Source organism: Neopsephotus bourkii, unplaced genomic scaffold (assembly GCF_033783945.1).
Source record: "Neopsephotus bourkii isolate Nb327-2 ecotype Australia unplaced genomic scaffold, CSIRO-AGI_Nbou_v1 NB_1287, whole genome shotgun sequence".
NCBI classification, from domain to species: domain Eukaryota; kingdom Metazoa; phylum Chordata; class Aves; order Psittaciformes; family Psittacidae; genus Neopsephotus; species Neopsephotus bourkii.
In genome coordinates, this window is record NW_026901771.1 from 2,159,792 (window position 1) to 2,183,807 (window position 24,016).

General features: G+C 41.4%; 1 protein-coding gene across 3 annotated transcripts in view; it reads left to right on the forward strand.

Annotated features, from left to right (window-relative positions):
* Nucleotides 1–24,016, forward strand: part of LOC133218690 (E3 ubiquitin-protein ligase TRIM45-like) — a 38,649-nt gene that overhangs the window by 730 nt on the left and 13,903 nt on the right. Inside the window, exons 2-17 of one of the 3 annotated variants that reach the window (XM_061365373.1) lie at nucleotides 168–215; nucleotides 1,165–1,305; nucleotides 4,689–4,791; nucleotides 5,567–5,688; nucleotides 7,382–7,479; nucleotides 7,783–7,922; nucleotides 8,151–8,291; nucleotides 9,727–9,992; nucleotides 11,397–11,528; nucleotides 12,171–12,318; nucleotides 14,110–14,334; nucleotides 16,767–17,158; nucleotides 18,401–18,569; nucleotides 20,080–20,182; nucleotides 20,503–20,587; nucleotides 21,681–22,662. In XM_061365373.1, coding sequence (XP_061221357.1) covers nucleotides 168–215; nucleotides 1,165–1,305; nucleotides 4,689–4,791; nucleotides 5,567–5,688; nucleotides 7,382–7,479; nucleotides 7,783–7,922; nucleotides 8,151–8,291; nucleotides 9,727–9,992; nucleotides 11,397–11,528; nucleotides 12,171–12,318; nucleotides 14,110–14,334; nucleotides 16,767–17,158; nucleotides 18,401–18,569; nucleotides 20,080–20,182; nucleotides 20,503–20,587; nucleotides 21,681–21,734 — 2,367 coding nt within the window. In that variant the 3' untranslated portion in view covers nucleotides 21,735–22,662. Of the gene's footprint in view, nucleotides 1–167; nucleotides 216–1,164; nucleotides 1,306–4,688; nucleotides 4,792–5,566; nucleotides 5,689–7,381; nucleotides 7,480–7,782; nucleotides 7,923–8,150; nucleotides 8,292–9,726; nucleotides 9,993–11,396; nucleotides 11,529–12,170; nucleotides 12,319–14,109; nucleotides 14,335–16,766; nucleotides 17,159–18,357; nucleotides 18,570–20,079; nucleotides 20,183–20,502; nucleotides 20,588–21,680; nucleotides 22,663–24,016 lie in introns of those variants that run through there. The other 2 variants (XM_061365372.1, XM_061365374.1) reach the window with 2 other exon arrangements.

Sequence of the window (24,016 nt, forward strand, 5' to 3'; positions counted from 1 at the left end):
AGGATGGAATGCTTTACAGTGGCTAAAAAATTCACAGTTCTATACTATATATGATAATTATATTGTAATTTAAAGTTTTGGTTTGTATTTTTGAATTAAAGTTGAAAAAAAACCCTAGTTTGTACTCAGTTCTGGCTTTTGATGTGTTCTGTGGTTCCCGTTTGCAGAGCACCGTCCATGATCTGACAGTCCTCCGTGCAACTCCTGAGGACATTGTAAGTGTAATAATAGCAGTTGCTGCAGCAAGGAGATTTAGCTGGTTATCTGACATAAGTGTTTACCATATTTTGGGGGATATTTTCCCCCTTTTTAAGCTTTGGAAAATACCCTCTCCTTAGTGTTAGTTCTTTGTTCATGATACCATGCATCCCCAGCTCTGATGGTTGGTGGTTTTCAGTTCTGTTTCCCTGGGGAAGCAGTAGCTATCACTTTTATTTCAGTAAACTGTATCCCAACATAAAACCATAAATGCATAAAAACTCAGTGGGTTTTGAAGTTAAGTCTCATCTCTGCTGGAAGGACTGAAAGCCATGCTTTATTTTAGGAATCTCTCTTAATTCAGAGTGTACTCAATTTTCATTTAATGGCCTAACTAACAAAATATGTAAACTCTATTTCATTTTCCTTGGTCTCACTGATTACGAGGGTGGAATAGCAATATGAGCTGTTGTTGCTTATGAATTTTGATGGGTTAGTCAGTACAGATGGATACAATAGCAGAGAGAGGCCTGGTTCTATGAATGGTTGACTTTACAGCTTCCAGACACTTTAGTAAGTGTTAGAAGAAGAGAGAATATTGCTGGTGACTGACAGTGTTAAATCAGGAAAATGCATTATGGCTTTTTATGCATATCAGAGGTGAAAGTGTTTGTGTTTTTTCTCCCTTTATGGCTGAGACAACTGTTGCTGAGGCAGTGGTGTGGAGCAGGTGAAAACTATGAGAATTTTCCTATTCATCTTCACACCCACTAAATTTGGCTGGTACTGATGGCATTGTAAGCTTCTAGATGCTTGTGAGGCTGTTATTGGTACTACCATGAAGTGAACATAAACAGTATTCAGTGAATGAATGATAAAATCAAGAAGAGCTGGTTAGCATCACCCTGCAAATTCTGCTTTAGATCATCCCTTGGTTTTGAAATAATTTCTTTCATGTTTATGTAGTTGCGTCGTCATGAAATACACAAGTCTAAAAACAAAGCACTGGCGCAGCTGGAACTGCAAGAGAAAGCACTGAAAAGAAAATGGAAGAAGGAAAAGGCCACCGATTCCTTGGAGAAAAGAAAATTGATTCTGATGCGTGAGGTGAGAGCTAAACCCACACTTTGAGCCTGCTAAAGATTATTTGCAGCAGTAGTGGAAAACTGCTTTTGCACGTAGGTCAGCATTTGCTCCTCTTGTTGGATAACTTGACTTTGTGTATGCACACACTCTTCCTCCTCTATGTGCTGTGTGCATGCAGTGATTGGAATAGGCTAACTCATCTATACAGTTGTACATTTGATCCTTGTTGCCTGGCTACGCCCTGTGTAATTTTGCAGGCCTCCTGGCATCTCAACAGGAACTGTTTGCAGAGTTAAACTCTGTGTTGTGAAAAGTATCTGTATTCCTTGTGTTTTTATTGCTATCTTGCCCTTTCCTCCTCCTCTCTAGTATTTTTCTTTGATGGAAAGTGTTTCTGTTTCTGGGAGGAACATCCTTATCTACCATAGCTTTTATAAACAGAGAAAATGCAGTCATAGGGGCTGAAGGGGTGAGGCAAGAAGTTGGTAAGAAAGAGCTTGTCTGAAAGGAAAATTGATACAACAGAGGTTGAGGAACTATGGCTGCTAGCAGACAAGCTTATCATGTGGGAATTGAAAAGGTTGTTCTTTAGGCATTCTGAAGCACTCTGTCTGAAAATGTACTGCTTTAATTGCTTGTAAATACTGAACTGTAGCAGGAAACCTAAGCTTAGCTAATAGACAGTAGATGTCCCTATCTGGAAGAGGATTTCCGTGGTAGACATCCTTTTGTTTCATATGCCAGACAGCTCCTTGCCATATGTTACAAAAACTAGTCTCAAAACATGGTGGTTAGCTTTCAGACCTCATCAGCACTTGGACAACCTGAGAATTTTCTTGGTAAAGATTGCTAATGAACAGTGTTCACCTAGCAGTTCAGATAAACATGATCTGGTAGTGCTATAAACGTGCAGCGAGTTAGCCATCACAGACCCCTTTTCTCTTTCAGATTTTCTGCATTTTCAGAAATCTTCTTCTGATCTCTCAGAACATTCAGACATAGACAGAAACAAATTTAAGTACTTAGAATTGATGTTCACCTTCTAGTTTCCTGTTTGACACCTGCTTCTTTGCAATCCCAGTCGAATTCTTGTGTTAAGGATATCATGCTGATAAAGCCTCAAAAATTAATATTTACCTTTGTTACCTTCATACTTTTCTGCCAAATGCATTTTCGTGGAGTATTCAGAAAAGCTATGGGCTTTTATTCAGATTTCTCTAATATAGTAGAAAGTTAGTTTCAATAAGACTTCCCTCAGAAATAAATAATTTATCACAAAGTTAGATTTGATAGCTATCCCGCTATGATTTGGCTGCACTACCTGTTATGTGATTTTACTCATTTCACAGATGTAGAACTCATCGATAGGAAATAGTCTTCTGAAGTTGTTGCCATTTCTAATGGTAATGCACAGTTATCAATTCCTCCTGAGTGGCTTTGCCCTTCATACTTAAGAGGTTAGTTTACTCAGCATACTCTGTGTATACTTCTGAACTGGAGAAAAGATGCTTCCAGACAGGAAGACAACAGGAGATGATGCCAGGCAAGATAAAACCCACCTGGCGGTTGCTGTTTGAAACATTAGCATCTTTTTGAGTGGAGAGAAAAATAAAATAGGTGGAGGAGAGTCACCACTTCTTTCTGTCTGAAGCTTAAATCCTGTCAATTACTATGTTCTGTTGTTCAGAGTAACTGAGGGGACTCTTCAGTCTGTGTCTCCCAATACAAGACACCACTATAGATTGTCTCCTTGTCTCTTACCTTGGTGATCTCTTTTCCTTTACTGCTGTGAGTGTAGCTTCCTAAGCCTTTTGAATCCTGCTCAATTGCAACAGACTTGGCAAAAACTAGGAAGATGCTGCTGCTAGTGTGTTTATTCTTGTAGGTTGAAAAGTTATGAAATAGAAAAGCAAAATTTTAGTATTTTGGGATTTGTCTGCCTAAAAATCTGAATGAAAAAAATAATACAAGCTTGCTTCTGTAACTGTGGATTGTGAATGTGGAGGTGCCACACATGTTAACGTGTTGCACTGAAGGGTAGGTGGTGAATGGATTATCACAGTGGGGAGGTTTTAGGATTAGTCCAGTCTTTAATAACAATTTAAAGAGAAGATGAATTTTAATGAAATTCACAGCTGATACTAAACTGAGACAAAGTACAGCATTTGTCAAGGGCATGTAAATGAGCCCAGAGGGGTTAGAAGCAGATACCACATTGTTTTCTGCTGATCTCAAATACATGTGAGCTAAGCTAACTTGGGAACAATGTTCTGAAATGTTCATAATGTGTTCATCAGCAGGGTGAAGCTTCAGAAGCTGTTCATGCTAAAACAGACCTAGTAGGGAAAGTTAAAAATGGATTGGGATAGCTTTTGTCTGATTAAACACACCACCTTAATTTTAATTGCTTTGGGGAAAGAAATTATGTTTTGGGACAGGTAAATTATTATCTCCATGCCTTCCCTGCCTTCCTTGCATTCTTCTTCCTTCAGATCTGGCATAACTTTGTCTAAAAACCTGCATTGTTTTGACATCAGATGGTGGAATGGAAAGACTAGGTTTAGTTGGTGTCAAGTGTGAAAACTGAATATTGATTTGGGAAAATAGATATTTGAGATAATTGAAAGATGAATATTCGCTGGTTGGCTAAATTGCTTATGAGGAGAAGTATAATGCCCTGCAGGTGGTCAGTGGCTTGTTTTTCAGCAGGATTTTCAGTAGTCAAGGCTGAATAAAGCAAGTCTGGTTGAATTTGTTTGGATCTCACCAAATAGTGCAGTTTCAGTTGTCTGTCAGACGTAGATAACTGTTCTATGACTTGACAGCATCATCATTATCACATCTGATAGTTATGATTGTTATGATCAGATTGTTTGACTCAGTATAATTATCTGATAATTGTTTAATAATGTTATTTATATATTATAATTAAACTATAATTATCTGATAATTATTATCAGATCATAGAATTATTAAGGTTGGAAAGGAGATCTAGGTAAGTTTTCTTATATTACATGTGCTAATGATATGTATAGAACACTTATTGACAACTCAGATAAAATGGTTTGCAGATACATACTGGTTTGGTATTTTTAATACCAGGTATATGTCTTTGTTCTGATGAGTGTGTCAAACACTTTTGTGTTTGTCAAGCTGGAAGGAGAAGAGAGTGAGAGGATTAATGAGGAAGAGTCAGTGCAGATGGGGGCCCCACAAATAATAACTGTTCAATTTTTCAGAAACCCAAGAATGAAGGATGTTTTTCTGCTCTATCTTAATCAGGATCTAATTGCACAGTACCAGTCCTGTTGGCTGTTGCTAGCTGTTTAAAGAACAATATTAAAAAAAAGAGGAAAAATTGGTCTGCTCAGTATGGAATATTTCCTTATATACTATACTTTCAGATTCTGTCTGACCAATACCAGTTGCAAGATGTATTGGAACGAACTGATCAGGTTATAGCTGTGGCAAAAGACTTGGTTGGGGATGCTCCTCGCACACGAACAGGTAGACCATCTCATTCATATGTGGTAGCGCGTTTAAGATTATCTCCTTGCTTTTCCTAAATAGTCTCACTTTGCAACGTGTTACTTTTAACTGTTTTCATCTCATCATGTGACGTAGTACATCAGATCCTGTTCATGTTGGATAAAACACAGATAACACCTCCCATGGCAGGGTCGAGTGACCCATGGCTGGTTATGCTGCTGTACTATGGAACTGTGGACCACTTGTGGAATTTCAGGTCATTTAGTGTGGAAATACCTCACGCTTACTCTTTCCCACAGCCAAGCTACTGGCCTGTACAGAGCACCAGTCTGAGCCACTGTAGTAGTTTTGATGGTCATTCCTACATTGGTTGACTGCTTGGGTACTGTGGAAAATTCATCAGCAATTTGTGAACAAGGCTTTTCATTTTCTTATCCTGGCTTGTGAGTCCTTATGCTGCTGGAAGGCAGGATTGGCTGTTTTCATGTGGAATGTTAAACACAGGTTATTTTCTCTGTAGGCTGTCATAGTCTTTTGCTTATAAAGACTGTTTCATCCTACGTGCTGCTTCTGCAGAAATGTATTCACATAGATGAGAAGGACAAAAGCCTGGTATGTGGCCAAATGTATTAAGATAACAATATAGCTGGCCTTTGGCAGTTGCTTAAAGCATTGTACATCCCTGTGACCCTTTTTGCGATAAGTATGGGAACTTGCTTTTTGGTACAAAGTCTTGTTACATACTACAGACCGAGTCCTCTGTGTTCTTCCCTGTTTTGTCTAATTCCTCTAGGTATCCCTAATGTAACAATGGCTCCTAACTGTGACCTAGAATCATCTCAAGGACCCATTGTACAAAGATGTGATGCTCCCACTCAGCTTTCCACCCTTAGTGAATCTGTCATGCGTTCTCAGGTAATGTATGTCCTGTTCTGTGCACGTCCTGTGGCTTTTTTGTTTGCACAAACAAAGAATATTCAAAGGCAGAGTTTCCAAGCAGAAACCTGTCTTCTGTGTGTTGTATACTATGTTGAGAACATACGTAGGAAATTGTGTTAAATGGAGCTAAGCTGGTTTTGTGAGACTCTGGGAATTGGGATTTTTGATTTCTTAAACTTTGAATATAAGCAACAAACGTGGCATAGAGGTGCTCTCATGTTAGCACGCTCTCTCTTTGCAATCTTGGAATTAACAATGTGAGAACAAATTACAGACTAAGAAGACAACTCTTCTGTCACTTAACTAATTGTTACATACTGAAATGTATGTATATTTCAATATTTCATATATATTTATATATATACATATAAATAGTATATTTAATATATAAAACATACCTCTGATTTTCTAATTATGTCTGCATATATGGGGACATAGCCAGTTGAGCTCTGGTTTGTTTCTGACAACACATGTACATGTACTCCAGTTATCTCCACTGTCTTGTTTAGTCCTACAAATTAAAGTTTTAATACTTCACAGTATTTTACAATTATTTAGATCTGTTTAAAAAGTTTTGAAGTTGTTTAAAATTCCATTTAGGTTGACCTTGTGTTCTGTTTTCTTTTCATAATATGAGTTGTACCAGGAATGCTCACTGTGGCTTGAGAACAGGCATATGACATGCCCAGAAAACAGCTCGCTGATGAAGACTAAAAGGGCTGTGCGAGCACAAGTGATGGTGTCTTATACTCATGGTTCTCTAATCCTGTTTCTGACTATCTTGCACAAATATCTGCAATTGGAGTTGCAGTACTTCTCTGTCATGTGTTTCAGTGTGGTATTTGGTTTTGGGTTGTTTTTTTAATATGAAGAATTAAGTGTAGTATCTTTGGTGAGCTGTGTCTCTGGATGTGTGCTGCAGGGTAAGCTTACACTGTGTAAAAGAAACATGAGAGTACTGAGAGTTGTCTGCTGAACTTCCATGAGATTTTCTTGTCCTTATTTGCCTACAGAAATCATAGTTAAAGGCTCTCTGGTGAAGCCTATCCGGGAGCATAGAGATCTGGTATTTTGAAGAACCCTAGTTCCCAATTTGATTGCCTAAGTTTCCCTATGAATGTAGGGCATAGAATTGTATCTTGCTCTGGTTGCATTTCACACATAGAATATAAATGTAATTTTACAGCTCTCATTCCAAAGTTGTTTAGTTTGTAATTTTGAAAAGCTGGAATTGTAGAAATGCTGTAATTTAAGTTGCCTTTTCCATCCTCTGCCTGCTATATCTCTGTATTTGTTTTGGTGCAGTCTTTAAAGCTTTTTTTTTATCCTACAGTGTGTGTGGTCTTTCTTATTTAATACAAATAATAAACCCCAGTATTGGAAATTGAATTAATCACTTGCTGTCATATTTTCAGAGGCAATTGTTAGTATCAGGATTTCAGAGGTGCTGAAGTCCCCAAAAATTCTTGCCACAGAGGACTGGGTTTTTCTTTGTTTTTCTTTTTTTCTTGTTTTTCTTCCTGATTTTATTGCAGAAGTGGAGACTGGAACAAATGTTTTTTGTTTTTCTTGGAAACAGTTCCCAAGAATTTATCTCTAACTTCTTCCTAAAAATAAACTGAAATTGCTCTGAAAGTCCCTTTTGTTTCCTTTGTTGTCTCCTGAAAAGGCTCTTAATGAAGTGGAAGAGGAGGCATCATCAATCTGTCAATCAGAAGATGGGCACCATGACTCTCTGCGTTTCAAATCCAGCATCAGTTCTGACAGGTCAGTACAAATATATCCAGTCAGGTTTCCACCTCCTTAACACTGGAAGAAGATTGTTTAATCTCTATGGTGTTGCATGGTTGTAGTTAAATTAGTTCTTCATTTTCCCCTTGTCCTCCTTTCCTGACTTCAGAATTCCAGGGAAAGCCTTCCTTGTAACATTCAGACTGGGAATTAATTTGAGGAGGGAACTCACCTGAACAATTACATATATTTTAAAAAGCTTTTTCCAGACTGTACAGCTAACTTAGAATCATGCTTTTATCCTGTTACAATTCACTGTTATGGTTGTTTTGAATGTAGGCTGCTTCGGTTGTTGAGAGAAGAAAATTCCTTGGTGAATTCCCAGTTGTGGGCTGAAAAGGAGATGAGAAGAACTGCCTCATCACAGGAATCAAACGTGCCTTTGACTCCAACTGCTTCTCCATCATGGGATCAGTCAGGTTGGATTTGCCAAATCAGCATCTCAGGGGTGGTTAAGGTACTCGCAGGATCTTGTGGATTCTTCTTTTGGGTGGAGTGAGAGACACAGACTTATGCTTATTTGGATTGGATAAATTTCCAGACTAAAAAGCCAGTTCTTCTAATAAAATTACTTTATAACATATTACTGTTCCGAACATTCCTGAAATATTTCACTTATGTATTTTTTTGTGTTGTGTTTAAATCAGCCCTCAATGGTAGCAGTGTAGTCAAGAGAATTCATTCAAGACTTCACAAGGAAGACGGAGAAGAGACTGGAGACTCCACTTACAATGTGAGACAAGTGCTGAACCCGAAATCAAGGAAACAAAAGCAAAGTGCAGCAAAAGGTTTAGTACTTACCTCCCTTTGACCAAGGTCCTCAATATCATAACGTGACGCAGGTTGAAAGGGATCTTTGGAAGTCATCACAGGGCTGACTGTTGGATTATGGGAAACATGGTCCATGTAAGTCTTGAGCATCTCTAAGGATGGGTGTTTCATAGCCCCTTGTAAAGCCTGTTCCCCTCCATTCTGCACGTTCATTGGCAAAGCAAATTCCATAGGAATCTGGGAACCATAAATACAGCTCTTTGATGCCATCTGTTACTTTGCAAGCCTTGGAGTTCTTTGCTGTGCAGGGCTTTTCTATTTCTTAGAATCACAGAATGGTTTGGATTGTGAAGGACTTTAAAACCTCATCCAGTTCCAACTCCTGCCATGGGCAGGGACACCTTCACCTAGAGCGGGTTGCTCCAAGCCCCATCCAACCTGGCCTTGAACACTGCCAGGGATGGGACAGCCACACTGGGCAACCTGTGCCAATGTCTCACTGTCCTCACAGTAAATAATTTCTTCCTAATATCTGAATCTACCCTCTGGCAGGTTAAAGCCATTTCTCCTTGTCCTGTCACTACATGTCCTTGTAAGAAGTCCCTCTTCAGATTTCTTGTAGCCTATTTAGGCACTGGAAGCTGCTCTAAGGTCTCCCTGGAGCCTTCTCTTCTCCAGGCTGAACATGCCCAGCTCTTTCAGGCTGTCCTTATTGAAGAGGTGCTCCAGCCCTCACAGCGTTTACGTGGCCCTTCTCTGGACTCGCTCCAACAGGTCCATATTCCTGTTGTGTTGGGAGCCCCCGAGCTGGATGCAGTACTGCAGGTGGGGTCTCACAAGAGTAGAGTAGAGGGGAGAGAATCACCTCACTCAGCCTGCTGGCCACGCTGCATTTGATGCAGCCCAGGATACATTTGACTTTCTGGCCTGCAAGTGCACATTGATGGGTCATGTTGAGCTTCTCGTGAACCAGTTTCTGTTACCGCTTTCTATTCTATGCTGCACAGACTTGTGATGCATTTCAGTACCCATATTCTACACACATTTGTATGTGGGAACTGATATGAAATACAAACTGTAACATGAAAGGACTGTGTAAAAGAGCTGCTCACTAAATATGGGACCTGAAAGCAGCTGGTATTTTTCACTGGCTGTTCACTGGCAAATGTTTCCATGCTGTTAGCTGAGAAGGAGGAAAGTATAAACAGGTATCTTAAGATAAAAGCACCAAGCAATCATACTTGAGAGGTACTAATGTAGTGGTAGAAGATGTGGTTTTTGATGATATGAAAACTGAAATGACGTTCTTTGATGGTCCATTCCAGCTCAGGGCAAGAGAGGGCTTCTCTTTTGATTTGCTGTAATAAACAATGTCATCTCTCTGGTACTGCAAAGCTCTTATAAAAGTTGAAATTCCAATTACACTTTTTATGTGTTTTTTTTTCTCCTCAGTGAAAAGGAAACAAACTGTACAGAACTCTGCGAGACAGAGGAGAGATAGTTCCCCAGGTAATTCAATCCCCATTGACCTTCAGAGGGGCAATAAATCCAGCCTGGATATTCTCAACCACATGATACTTGAAGTGGAGCATGAATTGGAGGAATATGAGCGATGTACAGGTCGTGTGGTTCAGAAAACTGAGAGAAGTGAAGGGCTCACTGGGTTTACCTTGTCACTGGTGAATGCTCTCTGTCGTCTGATGCGCTACCTCAAAGAGGTGAGAAGGCTTTGAATTGCTTCTGTAGAGTGAATAAAAAAAGGGTATAAAGTTACTTTACAGACATGAACTGCAGTCTTTTTGGCTTCCAGTCAATTCACTTTGAAGTCTGATTATCATTGCTTATTATTTGGATTGCATGCAATTCAGAGTTAGAGCTTTGAGTTTGTTAGAAACAGGTATCCCTAGTGAAAAAGAGAGGAGTTGATTGGAGTGAATGTCTCTCAGTGGAAAATACCAGTTGAAATTACATGAAATTTGGAGATGGGGTGTATTTCTCTTATTCGGGGATTCCTTTCTGTAGATACAGGCAACCCTTTGGGGAAGAGCTCCATCTGCTAATACTGGTGTGTTTATTTGTAGCCTCTACTCTTTTAGTAGTGGTGGTCCAAAAAGCGGCAGTCCATTTACCCATTAGAGGTGGAAGGGACTCTTTTATGTCTTGTACAGGAAGCCTGGCTACTGCTGTGGTCTGTCTTAAAATGATAGATTGATAATCTGTTTAGTAATTGATAATAAACTGATAGTCTGGAGAGGGACCTTTTACAAGGGCCTGTAGGGATAGGACAAGAGGGAATGGCTTTTACCTGACAGAGGGGAGGCTGAGATGAGCTTTTAGGCAGAAGTTCTTCCCTGCTGCCCAGAGAAGCTGTGGCTGCCCCATCCCTGGCAGTGTTCAAGGCCCGGTTGGATGAGGCTTGGAGCAATCTGGTCTAGTGGAAGGTGTCCTTGCCCGTGGCAGGGGATTGGAACTGGGTGACCTTTAAGGTCTCTTCCAACCCAAACCAGTCTGGAACTCCATGATAATATCTTTTGAGGGCAAGAGGTTCATTACAGTAAGGTCTTCTTCCTCATGCTCAAGTTGATTATCATATAAAACTTTTGGGCTTCTTTAAAATAAATAAAAAAATAAATAAATAAACCCTGTCGAACTTTTCCTGAGGGATCACATTAGAAAGCAAGTACTTTCTATATTTAGTCAAATTTGTCTTCATTAGTGAATTAAGGAAACTAAAGAATAGGCACAGGTAGCACAGGATACTGACAAGCATCATCACATCTGGAGTTACTTGGTTACTGCACGAAGATTCAGTGACTTAAAAACCTGTATTCGTGCAGAGAGACAATGGTGGTAGTTACAGCCTGGAAAAGTTGTAAAGGCAGAAAAAAAAGACATGCAGGATTGCTCTACAGTGTTCTGGAGCAACAGAGAAGGAACAGGAAGCTCTCTGACAGTTCTCAAGCCATGAAAATTGGATTTTTGTGAATGTAATTAATTGTAAAGTCAATTTAGCAATAGTGGGAAGAGCTGTTGCAGTTTGAGCTCCTGTCGACTTGTTCCTGGTTCTAAATAGAAATCTGTATTGGGTTATAGCAGGTTTTTAACTTTCTCTCCCTCTTTAGAGTGAAATGCAGCTGCGTGAGAAAGAGGCAATGAGGCAGCAGCACGAGGAGACGTTGAATGAACACAGAGAACTAATTGATGCTCTGACTGCAGAAATACTTCTAGTCAGGGAGGAAAACAATACTATGCAGGTACTGAGCCCCTTGCTCCTTACCCCTTAGGATGACTTGTAGGAATACTGAGTTGTGTTGCAAGTACGGGCTTGAGATGCATTGTCTCATGTTCAAGAGACTATAAAATTGAATGAGGAGGAGCCTGAGAATTCCAACAGCAGGTAGGAGATGTGGGGAAGGAATGTTTGGAAAGTCACTATTTTACCTTAATTTAAATTCAAAGCCTGAGGAAAATGATAGTTCTGTGAAACTGGGCTTTACTTTATCAGTCTAAAAGCTTAAGCATCTTCCTCAGCACTTCTGTACTGGTAACACTACTGGAGCAACCAAGTAACCTGGATGTAAGACTGCATTTTCTCTTGTTTTCCAGTTTGCATGTTCAGTGGTTATTTTGGGGAACGAAGCAATAAAGCAACATTGGAGAGGAAGTGGGGTTGTGAGTTAGGAAAAGGAAAACCAAAGAATTTCTTTGAGTCAGGAGAGGAAATAAATGAGAAATCTGGAGATACTGGTATTTAATACCTCACTGGAATCCTACAGACACATGCATGGTATTAAGAGGCCAAATTTCTTCACAGGGCTGCTTGTAGTATCTAATTTTCTAATTTGTGGAGTACAGCTTTCCATATCCCTCTCTTTTTTTTTTCCTTCCTCCTTTAGAAGAAGCTTCAGCAATACATGACAGTAACAGATGAACAGCTGATGTCTCTCACACAAGCATTTAAAGGCCTCCCTTTGGCAGAACCCAGAAGAGAACAAAGTCCAAACCATTTTGGAGTTAGAGGCAAAGGCCCAGCAAATGGCCAAGGTGTGTGTATGCGTGTGTGAAGGATGAAATGGGAGTTGTGGCTCGTTTATCCCTGTAATGGGAAATCTGGTACTTAATAGTTACTCAAGCAGACATCTGTGCCTTGCATGAGCGTGAATGTCACTGCTGGTAGTTCGTATGCCATGTGTTCTGGAGTCTTTTGCTACAGATTATTTTTTAGCAATATTATGGGTTGTATTCCATCCCCACTGGCATCATTCGGTCCGGATCAGGACTTCAAGATTAACCTTAAAACAAAACAACACCCAAACAAGCAAACAACAGAATCGCGATCTTGACTTTCTGTTGCTGAGGCAGCCTGACAGTATGAGATTGGTTCTTCCATGAGACGCTGGAGGTCGCTGCTGATAAGAAATAGGAGCTTCTGAGGCCTGATAGCTAACCAGGCAGAAATCTGCTACTTGATAACTTGTAAACTGAAACGGGAAGTTGAGGTTAGGTGTAAGGAAGCAGTTTACTGTGAGGGTGATAAGGCACTAGAACAGGTTGTGCAAAGAAGTGGTGAATGCTCCGTCTGTGGCGGTGTTCAAGGCCAGGTTGGACAGAGCCTTGGAAGACTTATCATTAAGTACAGCAAGGCAAGGGCTACCTGGAAGGAAAGGATCCTGTTCTATCAGTGTTCTGCTCTGATTTTCTGGGGGATAGAAGAAAAACACCACACAACCACTCTCCCCACAAAAGCCCAAACCTCCCTAATCAACTGTTCTGCAGGAGTAGAATTTCCAAATCTTTCCTTATTGGTCTCTCTTCTGAGGAAAAGGCATCTTCCTGAGAGGAAAGCTTCCTAAAGTTATGGAAATGCTTCCCAAAGTTAAGAAACTATTTCTTCCTTCTCCTCCTTTAGAAAGAGATCTCTTGTACCCTTAAGGCATCTGAATGAATGTGAAACATTTGAGATAGCTAGTTTAGGACGTATACCATGTGTAAGTTAACAGAGGACTTCTCTGGAGAGAGAAGGAATGACTGAGAAAGGAGAGGGGGATATCACAGTGACAAATAGCATGTGAGGAGGGTAATTCATAAATGTAGTTCTGTACAGTGAAGCAGAATAGGAAGATCTTGTTCATTTCTTGCCAGGGGTCATGGAATAATAGGTGGTAGGTAGGTTTTCAGTTCAGTCGTAGAATATCAGTAATGTGAACCACAAGCACTGTTTTATGTGAACAGTCTCTTCTGGCTCTTTGCCTTTGAAGGGTGCTTTTTGACTCTTGCATTTTGGAATCAGGTATGTTCCACTTAATTTTCCACTAACTTCTCTTCTGGGAACAAATGTCCCAAACAAAATCGTTAAGGGACAATTCAAAGACAGCACTGGCAAAGCATATTAAAATTACTGTAGTTTCATAGCTAGCTAAAAGTTTGATTTCATGTTTTACATCTTCTGCCTCCCTGGGACATTCAAAATAGATGGCAGTGTAGACATAAACTACTTGTAGGTAACTACAGAAGGGTAATCTATTTCTTTTTAATGTAGGAGATACCTGATTTGAATTAAATCAGAAAAAGATCATCAAAGTTTTAAGGCCACATGTAAGAGCCCTTCTTGCTTTTAAGGGCAGTAAAGATTTGTATTATGCTCAAATGAAGGAGTTCCATACCTGTGGATCAGAAGGAAGTTTGGAGTGTGTGTGGAGCATACTGTAGTCTGCCTTTTCAGATACCTGAACAGAAGAGTTGTTACTGAGATGTTTCCTTCCACTGCTATTGCACTAAAACTAATTGTTTTATTTATTTATTGTTACTTTATCCCTGCTTTGTCTTTTGCTTTAGAAAAGCCTGACTTGAGCTATTCTGAGCCCAGGACTGATGCAGGCAACAGGGAAAATATGCTGAAATTCCCACAGGAAGAACTTCCTTTCATGTGTCCCCCAAGGCCAGGCGCCTCAGGTGGTGTGGGATCTGCTAGAGGCTTGCCAGCTCACGTCTTCCAGCCAGCTGTGCTGTTGTCACCCCCCCGGCAGAAGAGCAGTCAGGAATTGTCTCCCCTCCAGAATGGTGAGATCTCTCTGGCTCTGGTGGAATTGGGAGTCTGTAGGGTGTTGATGTTTCAATCTCACACTACATTTGGAGATAACATTATTTGAAGGACATGGAGCTGTTGGGGCAAGTCCAGAGGAGGCCACGAGGATGATCAGGGACTGGAGCACCTCTCGTATGAAGGCAGGCTGAGGAAGCTGGTGGCTGTTCAGCCTGGAGGAGAGAAGCTGCGTGGAGACCTCAGAGCAGCTTCCAGTGTCTGAAGGGGGCTACAGGGAGAGGGAATCTTCATCAGGGACTGTAGTGATAGAACAAGGGGTGATGGGTTCAAGGTGAAACAGGGAAAGTTCAGGTTAGATACAAGGAAGGAGTTCTTTACTGTAAGGGTGGTGAGGCACTGGGAACGGGTTGCCCAAAGAAGTAGTAAATGCTCCATCCCTGGCAGTGTTCAAGGCCAGGTTGGACAGAGCCTTGGGCAACGTGGTTTAGTGTGAGGTGGCCCTGCCCATGGCAGGAGGGTTGGAACTGGATGATCTTAAGGTCCTTTCCAACCCAAACCATTCTGTGATTTTTCTGTTGAAGTTTTTTAATCTGTATACTTGAACACATTGGTCCTATATGGCTGGAACACCCAACTTGTGCATCCACCTATGCATTTCTTTGCTTTCTGTGCCTTTTGCTAGATTTCCTTTAGACTTTCTGTCTCCTGCAGTTCTCCATCTGCTGCCTGTGGTCCTGTCAGTGGCAATCCAGACTGGCATTTTTATTTTGTACTGGTTTTGATTGCCAGTTCTGTATTATTGCTGTAGCTCTTTGATATCATCACATCATCTCAGATTGCCATCTGCTGTTGGTGTAATCCAGCCTCCATCACCTGTAACAGTGGGACCACTGAAGGCTGTAAATTCAATGCCTATGCATTCTATGCTGCAGACAAACCTGGATGTCTCTAGGTTGCATAGTCTTGCTTTGAGCCAATCTTCCCAGCAGAGTCTTTTCTAAAAGCTTTGGGAGCAGGCTTCTATTTGGCTTCATTTAATACACAGGAAATGGCTTGAAGAAGTTTGGGGTGAATTTGTGTGGTGCTGGATAACCAGAATAACTCAGCCTTGTATCACTATTCACAGGTTTCAGGAGTTTTACAGGTCAGACACTCAATTCTGGTTGTTAGGAGGAAGAAAGCTCATCAGGTGTAATTAGGGAACGTATTTAGGACCCTTTGTGACTCCTCAAATCAGCTGTTTCCTCCTGCAGTTGTCATTGTAACCACATGCATCTTACTGGATGTGCTAGGCCTCTGTAATCCTCTGTGCTGACGGGAAGCAGGGTGAAGTAGTGGGGTTTTATATCTCTGTGTCTCAGCTGTGTGGCTTTGTAAGTCTTTTCCAAGTCAGAAAAATAACCCAAAAGTCCTTTTGATTTCTAAGGAGTTAGCAGGGAAATTGAAAGATTCTGTCTAATTTAACCTTCTGGTGGGCTGCTGTGAGTGAGAAGGCACATCAGGAGGATATGAGCTACTGGTAGTGTTCTGCAAAGAGCAACATCTAGTTTCAGTCCCATTGAGAACTGTCAGATATCGTCTGCTAGTTGAAACAGGAATGTAAAACTGTATTCCTGGGCTTGGCTACAGTTCAACTTTGTAGAAATGTATTGTTACTCTTTTAAGACAGTGAAGGATGCTAAGTGGCTTAACCCAGTGTTAAACTTCTTGAATGTTTCTTTATGAAAAACGATTTGTAAATCAGATTTGTGTTTAAATTTTACATGTCATGCGCTGCTCAAGAGGCAGAAGCTAAAGCTTGGGAAGGGATAGGCTATTTGGTATATAAAACATAGGAAATCTGGGTTTGGTCATAAAATCCAGCTTGGATTTAAGATGTAGCAGCTGACAGTGCAGTAAGATGCTTAGTGTGTGGTGTGTTACCTGTTTCTACTGATGACCACACCACTATTGAGGCCAGAGTGTGGAAGCCCCTTTCCTAGAGGCTGAGTACGTAGCCAGTTTATTATGCCAAAAGTCTGTATTATTTTGTTTTACTATTCTACAAGTTTCATTCCCAACTCAGTATGAATATCCAAGCTGAAACGCAAAGTTACAATCCACTAGGTAAAGTCAGTGTGTTTTGGAAAACGGAGGACTAACTAAGAAGTGGTGTTTGATCTGTCAGCTAAGAAATTCAGTTTGTCTTCTCTCTGAGTTCTCTCTCAATCTCTAATTAAAACATTTAAATCTAAGACTGTAATAGGAAATAGTAAACCTGGTGAGCTCTTCCAGCAGGGTCTTGCATAAGAGTGATTTTTGATCAGTAACGTAACACTATTCAGGCTAGATGTTACAACTGAAATGCCTGCTTGATTGTTACTAACCTGATGCAGTAAAGTCACTGTCACTTTCATTGATGAGGATCACATGTTTGTTTCCCTACTGTTCCTTTGTTTCTTGTTTGCAGCATTCACAGTCACTCCTCAGTCTCCTGAAAACACCGAAAGAGAACCGTGCAAGGAAAGGAGCTCACCTTCCTCCCTGAGAGCACAGAGCACAGCTGAGAACTGTCTCATTTCTCAAAGGCAGCCAGTTCCTCCTGGAGACAGAGATCTGGACAGTTCCCATGAGAAAAGCAGTGTGTCCTGCCCCCGTGACACTAGGAAAAGCAGCCCAGCTGAAGAGTTACTTCCAAACAGCGATCTGCTGGGACAGATAGCTGAGCTCACACGGCAGAACTCTCTCATTAAAGCTCAACTCAGCAAATTCAGAGGCTTCTCTGAAGACACAAGTGACTACCTACATCAGTTAGACCCACTACAAAATGCAAATCCTAGTCCAGCCTCTTCACAAGGACAGGTGAGAATGTAACGTAAATTACAGATTCCCCTTTCTGCTGATCTGCTTTCCTATAGCTTACTGATGCTTTAATACTGCTCCTTTTCTATTGTAAAGAGCAGCAAACCAAATATTCTTTTAATTCATTTGTTTGGAGGCTTGTGATTTTTATCCTTCCCTAGGAGCTTAACAGTAGTTTCTTACATTTGGCTTATGTTGTACATTGAGTGCTGGAAAGTGTGCAGCACATTTGTAAGTTGAGGATAAGATTATGATGTAAAAAAGAGGTGTGATTGCAATGTCATCCTCTTGAATGTTGGATAATACTAGGGAAAGCACTGCACCAACCTGCAGTTTCTTGTCAAGCTTGTAAATTACGTATTTAAACCCATGCCAAAGATTTTGTCTGCTACTGTGACCCAAAAGCCCATTGAAGTTAGTGCAGGTACATCTCTTGCAAATACTTGATTATAGTGTATGTACTAATTGGGTCTGCCTTGTTAGTCCTGCTGTCTGGTGAAAAGCCCAAGATTATTGGGAAGGGGAGAACTTGAAGGCTTCAGGTCACATAGAAAACCTTTTAATCTGAAACTAAGCAGCTATTCAGTGGTGCCCCTGAGTGGAATGAACATCATAGAAATGCCTAATCCCTGCCCTTGCTACTGTCTTTACTTCGGTTCCATCACAGTGGCTGAATTACTGTTCAGTTAAGGATCCTAAAGATTTTAAATCTCCTCATGTAAATGCAGGCTGGGAGTGTTGTCCTTTCCCCATTCTATTATGTTGTGTAATATTTACTCATTTAGTCATGCAAAATGATGCAAACTTTTTGAAGTGGTGTTTTTGTGGAAGCAATTCTGAAGGGGAAGAGGTCAAAGTGGATGAAAACCTGGCTTAAAGATGAGTTCCAGAGTACTTCTGCTTTTGCTTCCCCACACCCTCCTGAATATGTGTGTCTCTGAGTAAATACTTTCTTAATGATGGTTAATTGCTGGATGGCTGGGGTTTCTTCATTTTTCTTTTTTTCCCTTAAATGATGCAGACAACAGTTGTTTGGGGTTTTTTCCTATCTGTAGGAAGACCAGTTTAAAACACTGTTAAGGAACTAGATACAGGACAGTGGAAGGGACAAGATGAGGTGCTATATCATTATGTTTACTTTCAGTTTGCAAACAAAATCCACAGAGGTACTTGAAGTACACTGTATACTCTCCTTGAAGGTGCCAATTGTAAGTTTTTAATTGGAAGTCCTTATCCAAGTAGACTCATCTCACAGCGTCGAAGAGCTTGGAGGAAAGAATAGCAGAGCTGAATCGTCAGAGTACGGAAGCCCGTGATAAACTGTTGCAACTAATAGAGCAGCAGAAGTTAGCTGCTGATACGGTCTCTCCAATGACATCTCCTGTTCTGCCCTCATCCCTAAATTATCCTGGTAAGTACCCAGCTTCAGGAGTAAACAAAACTAGTAAGACAATGTTTTTCCCCTTTTGAGAGTTCTCTGTCCTTTTCCGATTGGATCAGCAGTCATGGCCAGCAGTACAGTGGCTGCTAATGTCTCTGTGGTACAAACACTCCTTACTTCAGAAAGCCAAAAATAGGTCAGCTAAATTTCCCTTAAAGTTAGTTTCTTAGTAACTAGCCTGCTGCAGATATCATGCTTCATGGTAAATCTGTTGTTTGCTGTGTCCTTGTCTGCAGAACAGCTCTGCTATGTAGTCACTGATGGGCAGAACTGGGCTTTTTAATCAGTCCTCTTCGCTGGAGAATCTTTTACTAAAAGATTCCAGTATCTAAAAGGGCCTACAGGAAATCTGGAGAGGGACTTTATACAAGGACATGTAGTAATAGGACAAGGGGGAATGGCTTTAACCTGCCAGGGGAAGATTGAGTTGAGATCTTAGGCAGAAGTTCTCCCCTGTGAGGGTGCTGAGGCGCTGGCACAGGGTGCTCAGGGAAGCTGTGGCTGCCCCATCCCTGGCAGTGTTCAAGGCCAGGCTGGACACAGGGGCTTGGAGCAACCTGGTCTAGTGGAAGGTGTCCCTGCCTGTGGCAGGGGGTTGGAACTAGGTGAGCATTAAGGCCCCTTCCAACCCAAACCATACTATGATAAGTTTAAGTATTTACATTAGATTTCTAAAAATCTTGGTAGAGTGGTTATCCAGTTTTCAAGCACTTTTAGTTTTTGATATTTTGGGTGCTCTTTCCGTCAGACTACCTTGCTGAGTTACTGCCAGTGCTAATAGAAAGAAATAACTGGAGCTTTCCATTTATCTGAAGAGGTAAATTAGCAAAGAGAGTATTCTTGCTAATTCAGGATTCATAGATAAGCTGCCATGTGTAACTATAAACAGAAATGCTTTCCAGCAGGTGAGGGCTGCTCTATCTTTTCATGGAGTCATTGTAGTGATGGGCAGAACATGTGAGCATGTAGACATGCTGTATCTAGGACACCTACCCTTTTCCCCTTCCTAAACCACAGAGGATGCATAAAGGAAAGGACTTGAGGGGTAGGAGTAAGCATGGGTGCGTGCATATGCATGCAGGTGCATAGGCAATGACTGATGCTGTGGGATCATAACAGTTCTAACACTTCTTCTGCTGTTGTAACATAAGTTCAGCACGATGAGTAAAATCTTAAAAGAACAAAGTAGTGAAATCAGAATTCTCTGTGCCTCTGACTGCCAAAACCAGAAGGTTTTTACCTATGGAAGAATCATTCTGTCTGTGCACATTGTCCCTAGTTGCTCTGAGCAACTTCAATAGCTGTTGTTTTCAGAGACTGGGTATGGGGTTGATGTTTAGCCTGGTGTTTTATGTCTCATGTGTATATTCTGTGCAATGATGGAGAGATATGTGATGCCCTCAAAAAATGGGAAAATTAATTGACTGTTGTGCGATGTTGCTGCGTTCTCATCAGAATCAAACTATTCTTTATTGCCTAGAAAATTCCAGGAGGACAATTGAAGTGTCTGTTCCTGTGGCAGCTGCTATGGACAGCTCCAAAGAAGACAGTGTTTCCCCTGCCAGTATGGTCAGTATAAGAAGGTAAAAGTTAACCCTTTACTATTTCGTTTTTGTGGTGTTTTGATTATCCACGCAGCTGAACTTGTTCACAATGGAAAAATTGCCATGTTTTATCTTTGGCTTCATGGACTTCCCCTGACTTCATCACACTCAACTCTATGGATATGGGACAAAGCTCCAATAGCTTTTTCACAACTTCCATTGTTTGTTTGAAATACCTGCAATGTGATATAAACCAGATGACCTGGGTTGTTGAAGGTTACTGATGAGGGGTCCTAACTCAGGATCTGAGACATAATTCTAGTAGTCAGTTCCATTTTTCACTTTTTCAATGTCTACAGGTCAGTAGGAGACTCTAGCAAACCTTGTTCACCCCTAAGTGCCACATCAGAAAGCGTGATAACTCCTGTCAGCCAAAGGCCAAAGGTAAGATTGAAAAGTCTTCAGCCAGAAAGTTTGCTTGTGGTTGTCCTATAAGGAAAAAGCAAGACTAGTAAAGAAAGGGGACAGAGCTCTGTCCTACCTGAAACCCACTGAGGCAAATAGTAATCAGTTCATGGTGGTTTGGATTCATAGAATCACAGAATGGTTTGGGTTGGAAGGGACCTTAATGCTCGCCCAGTTCCAACCCCGTGCCATGGGCAGGGGCACCTTCCACTAGAGCAGGTTGCTCCAAGCCCTGTCCAACCTGGCCTTGAGCACTGCCAGGGATGGGACAGCCACAGCTTCTCTGGGCACCCGGTGCCAGCGCCTCAGCACCCTCAGAGGGGAGAATCCTGGACAATTGGTAAGGGAAGCCCTGAGTGCAGTGCTAATGACATTAGTTGTTTGCTGCCACAGTGCTGCTACTTAGTAGTGAGTAATCCTGTAAATGCATTTTCTGCTGTGGCATCTTCCTGCATTAGAATGGGAACCTCTGGCAGTCTTTTACTGGTGGCTTGAGAATTTCAAGTAATCATTATGCTGGTACTGGTAGAGATACATGTAAGCAGACAGCAAACTCTTACCTAGCTTTGCACAAGTTAGTTGCTGAAGGATAAATAAATCCAAATGTAAAGAAAAATCCCTAATCTAGATCTCTGATTCCTGATGTGCAAAGAGGATAGACTACAGTGAAATGATTTCATGGGGAACTCCAGGCAGTAGCACAGTCTGCTGAACCAGTCATACATCGGTTTATATGTCTGAAAGCAACCATGAGGAGATTTTAACCATCTTTCCTGATGTCCAGAACAACCTAAACTAGGAGAGATAAAGAGAAGTAAGTTAGGGTCCAAGACTGCCTGTCCTCACAGCAAAGCACACATCCCCTGAGGGGAAATTTGGAATACTTAAGGTAGATGTGGCTTAAGCTAGGTGTCTAAAGTAGGTGGTATGACTCTGTTCATGGTGGCAATGGCAGACAGTTGCTACATGCTGGTGAACTGGTATGTACCAGCCTTACACAAGCCAGAACTAACTAGCAAGTGTGTGGGAAATTTGTGATATATGAGTTTCAACTGGTTTCTTCTTTGTGCAGGTGGAAAAGCACAAAGAGGAAGGCTGGTTTGCATTGTCAATGCACGTCATGTAAAGGAAGCTGCACTCAAGGCCTATATTTTGTATGGTTTATGAACTACGTTAGGTTACAGTAGTCCTCCTCTCCAGATGTACAGTTTAACTCTGAAGTGCTTTCCTGTCAATGCCATTCACATTCCATGTGAAACTTCCTGGGAATGAGTTTCTGAGGTAGACATGCTGCTGTGACATCAGAGCTTTACACCAAATAACTCTTTCACAAGAGTGTAAACTCAGGTTGCTGCAGTAATACAGCTGAGCATCTGATACCTGTGCTTAGATGCGCTGAAGACAGGAGGTTTGGGAAATTCCATGTGAAAATTCCTGGGTCGTGTGTTCACACAGGATGGGAATGAAAAATTCAGGAATAACCGAGATGAGGGAATGCAGCCTCATGTTCAAAAGCAACCTGGAGATTAGGATGCAGGTTATTCTGGCCTTATTCCTGCATAAGAATTTACATAAGAAATAACTTGTTCCTTCTGTGGTTTACACTTGCTCCTAGAAGTTGTTTTCTGTGCAGTTCCTGTATCGGGAATTCTATCTGGACTCAAGGATTGCTTTTTAAAGATCCCATTTAATATTTTTATATTAAATCTAAAGTGACTATTTGAAGCTGAAATCAGAATCTCTGTTTGATGTGTACTAAGGTATGCTCTCTTTGGTACAACAGAAAACTGATGTGCGGCTGTATTAAGCTGTTTTGTTATGGGTGTGTGTAATACTCTAATGGCTGTATTTTTATATTGGGTTTCTTTGACTTTTTAAAGTAGCCATTATTTTATTATTAATGATTAACAATAAAACCTAGGACTGAAGAAATGCTGATACATCTGTTCCTTTATGGTGTAGCAGATCTGGGCAAAACCTTTTATAATGGAGATAAAACCTGCACGTTTGGGGAAGAAAATACCTGCAAGTCTCAAAACTAGATTTAGGGTCAAGTTGGTTTAATGTTTTTCTATTTTTAAATGTTCAGTTTGGGGGTGTTTGGAACAGATTTAGAATGGGATTCAAAAGGGGACCTGCTCAAGTATTCGCTGACACCTCTGCAATTTCTTTTTCCAGTGGTAACTTTGGGAAATGAAGAAGGTTTCTAGTCCTGTATTTTGTGAAGTAACAGTTAAAAATGCTTGGAAGATGTCCCCCAGTTCAGGAATGCCAAGGTTGGGATGAGCTAACATAACCATAGTGCCCACACATTTATACCATTGCTTCTGACTGACTGCAAGCTCTCAGTTGCTATGAATGCTTTGAAACCATCTAGACAGAAATCTCCTTTTGGAGCATGGCACTGATCTTTTGAGTCATCCTCTGGCTTAACTTGGCTTCCGTAACTTGAAAGCTGCTCTGTCAGATAACTGTTTGTTTCTAAGTTGAATCATCTTGCTATTTTCCAGTCTAAAACCACTTGGTGAGGTGAGAAATACTGCAGCTTTTCCTTTGCATTGTTAGTGAAATGCAAGTCTCCTTGAGATCAGTAGAACTCAGGTCCAGGAGGAGAGTCAGGACTAGGTGGGACTCTCTTACCCCAAAAACTAGCATCTCTGTTGCCAGGCAGCCATTTTGTGCCCATCTGATGCAGCAGGTCCATGAAGAGCTTCAGCCTGCCTCCCTAAAGCTGCATTAGCAGAGCAGTGTGTTCAGGCTACTAACTCCTTCCACTTGGCACAGCTAACAAGCTCATGTGTCACTTTGTACTGATGTGGCTGGTCTGGTGGCAGTGCTTGCTTCCAACAGTGGCTGAGTGTGCTGTGCTTATCTCAGAAGGCAAGAATGTGCTACCAGGTGTCTAGTCACCCTCCCACCAACTCCTCCATAGCCTTTGGCTGGGGGTAGGCAACCAAGCAGCAGGACATGTGGCTACAGATAAGGGTAAGCACAGTAGTAAAGAGCAGGGAAAGGGAAGAGCTTCAGCCTTTGTTTTCTCTTGTCCTTCTCTTTTACGAGGTGTACCACATAGGGATTGGTTTCCTTTTGAAAACATGCCCTATGGAAAGCATGGGAGAGTTTTCTGTACATATTTTGGAAGTTGCTCTGATGTCTCCATGCAGCTTCTCTTCTCCAGGCTGAACAGCCCCAGTTTTCTCAGCCTGTCTTCATAAAGGTGTTCCAGCCTCTGATTATCCTCATGACCTTGTCTGGACTTGCTCCAACAGCTCCAAGTCCTTGTTGAGGACACCAGAACTGCACACAGTGCTGCAAGTGGGGTCTCACGAGGGCAGAGCAGAGGGGCAGGATCACCTCCTTGGACCTGCTGGTCACGCTTCTTTTGATGCAGCCCAGCATACAGGGGGG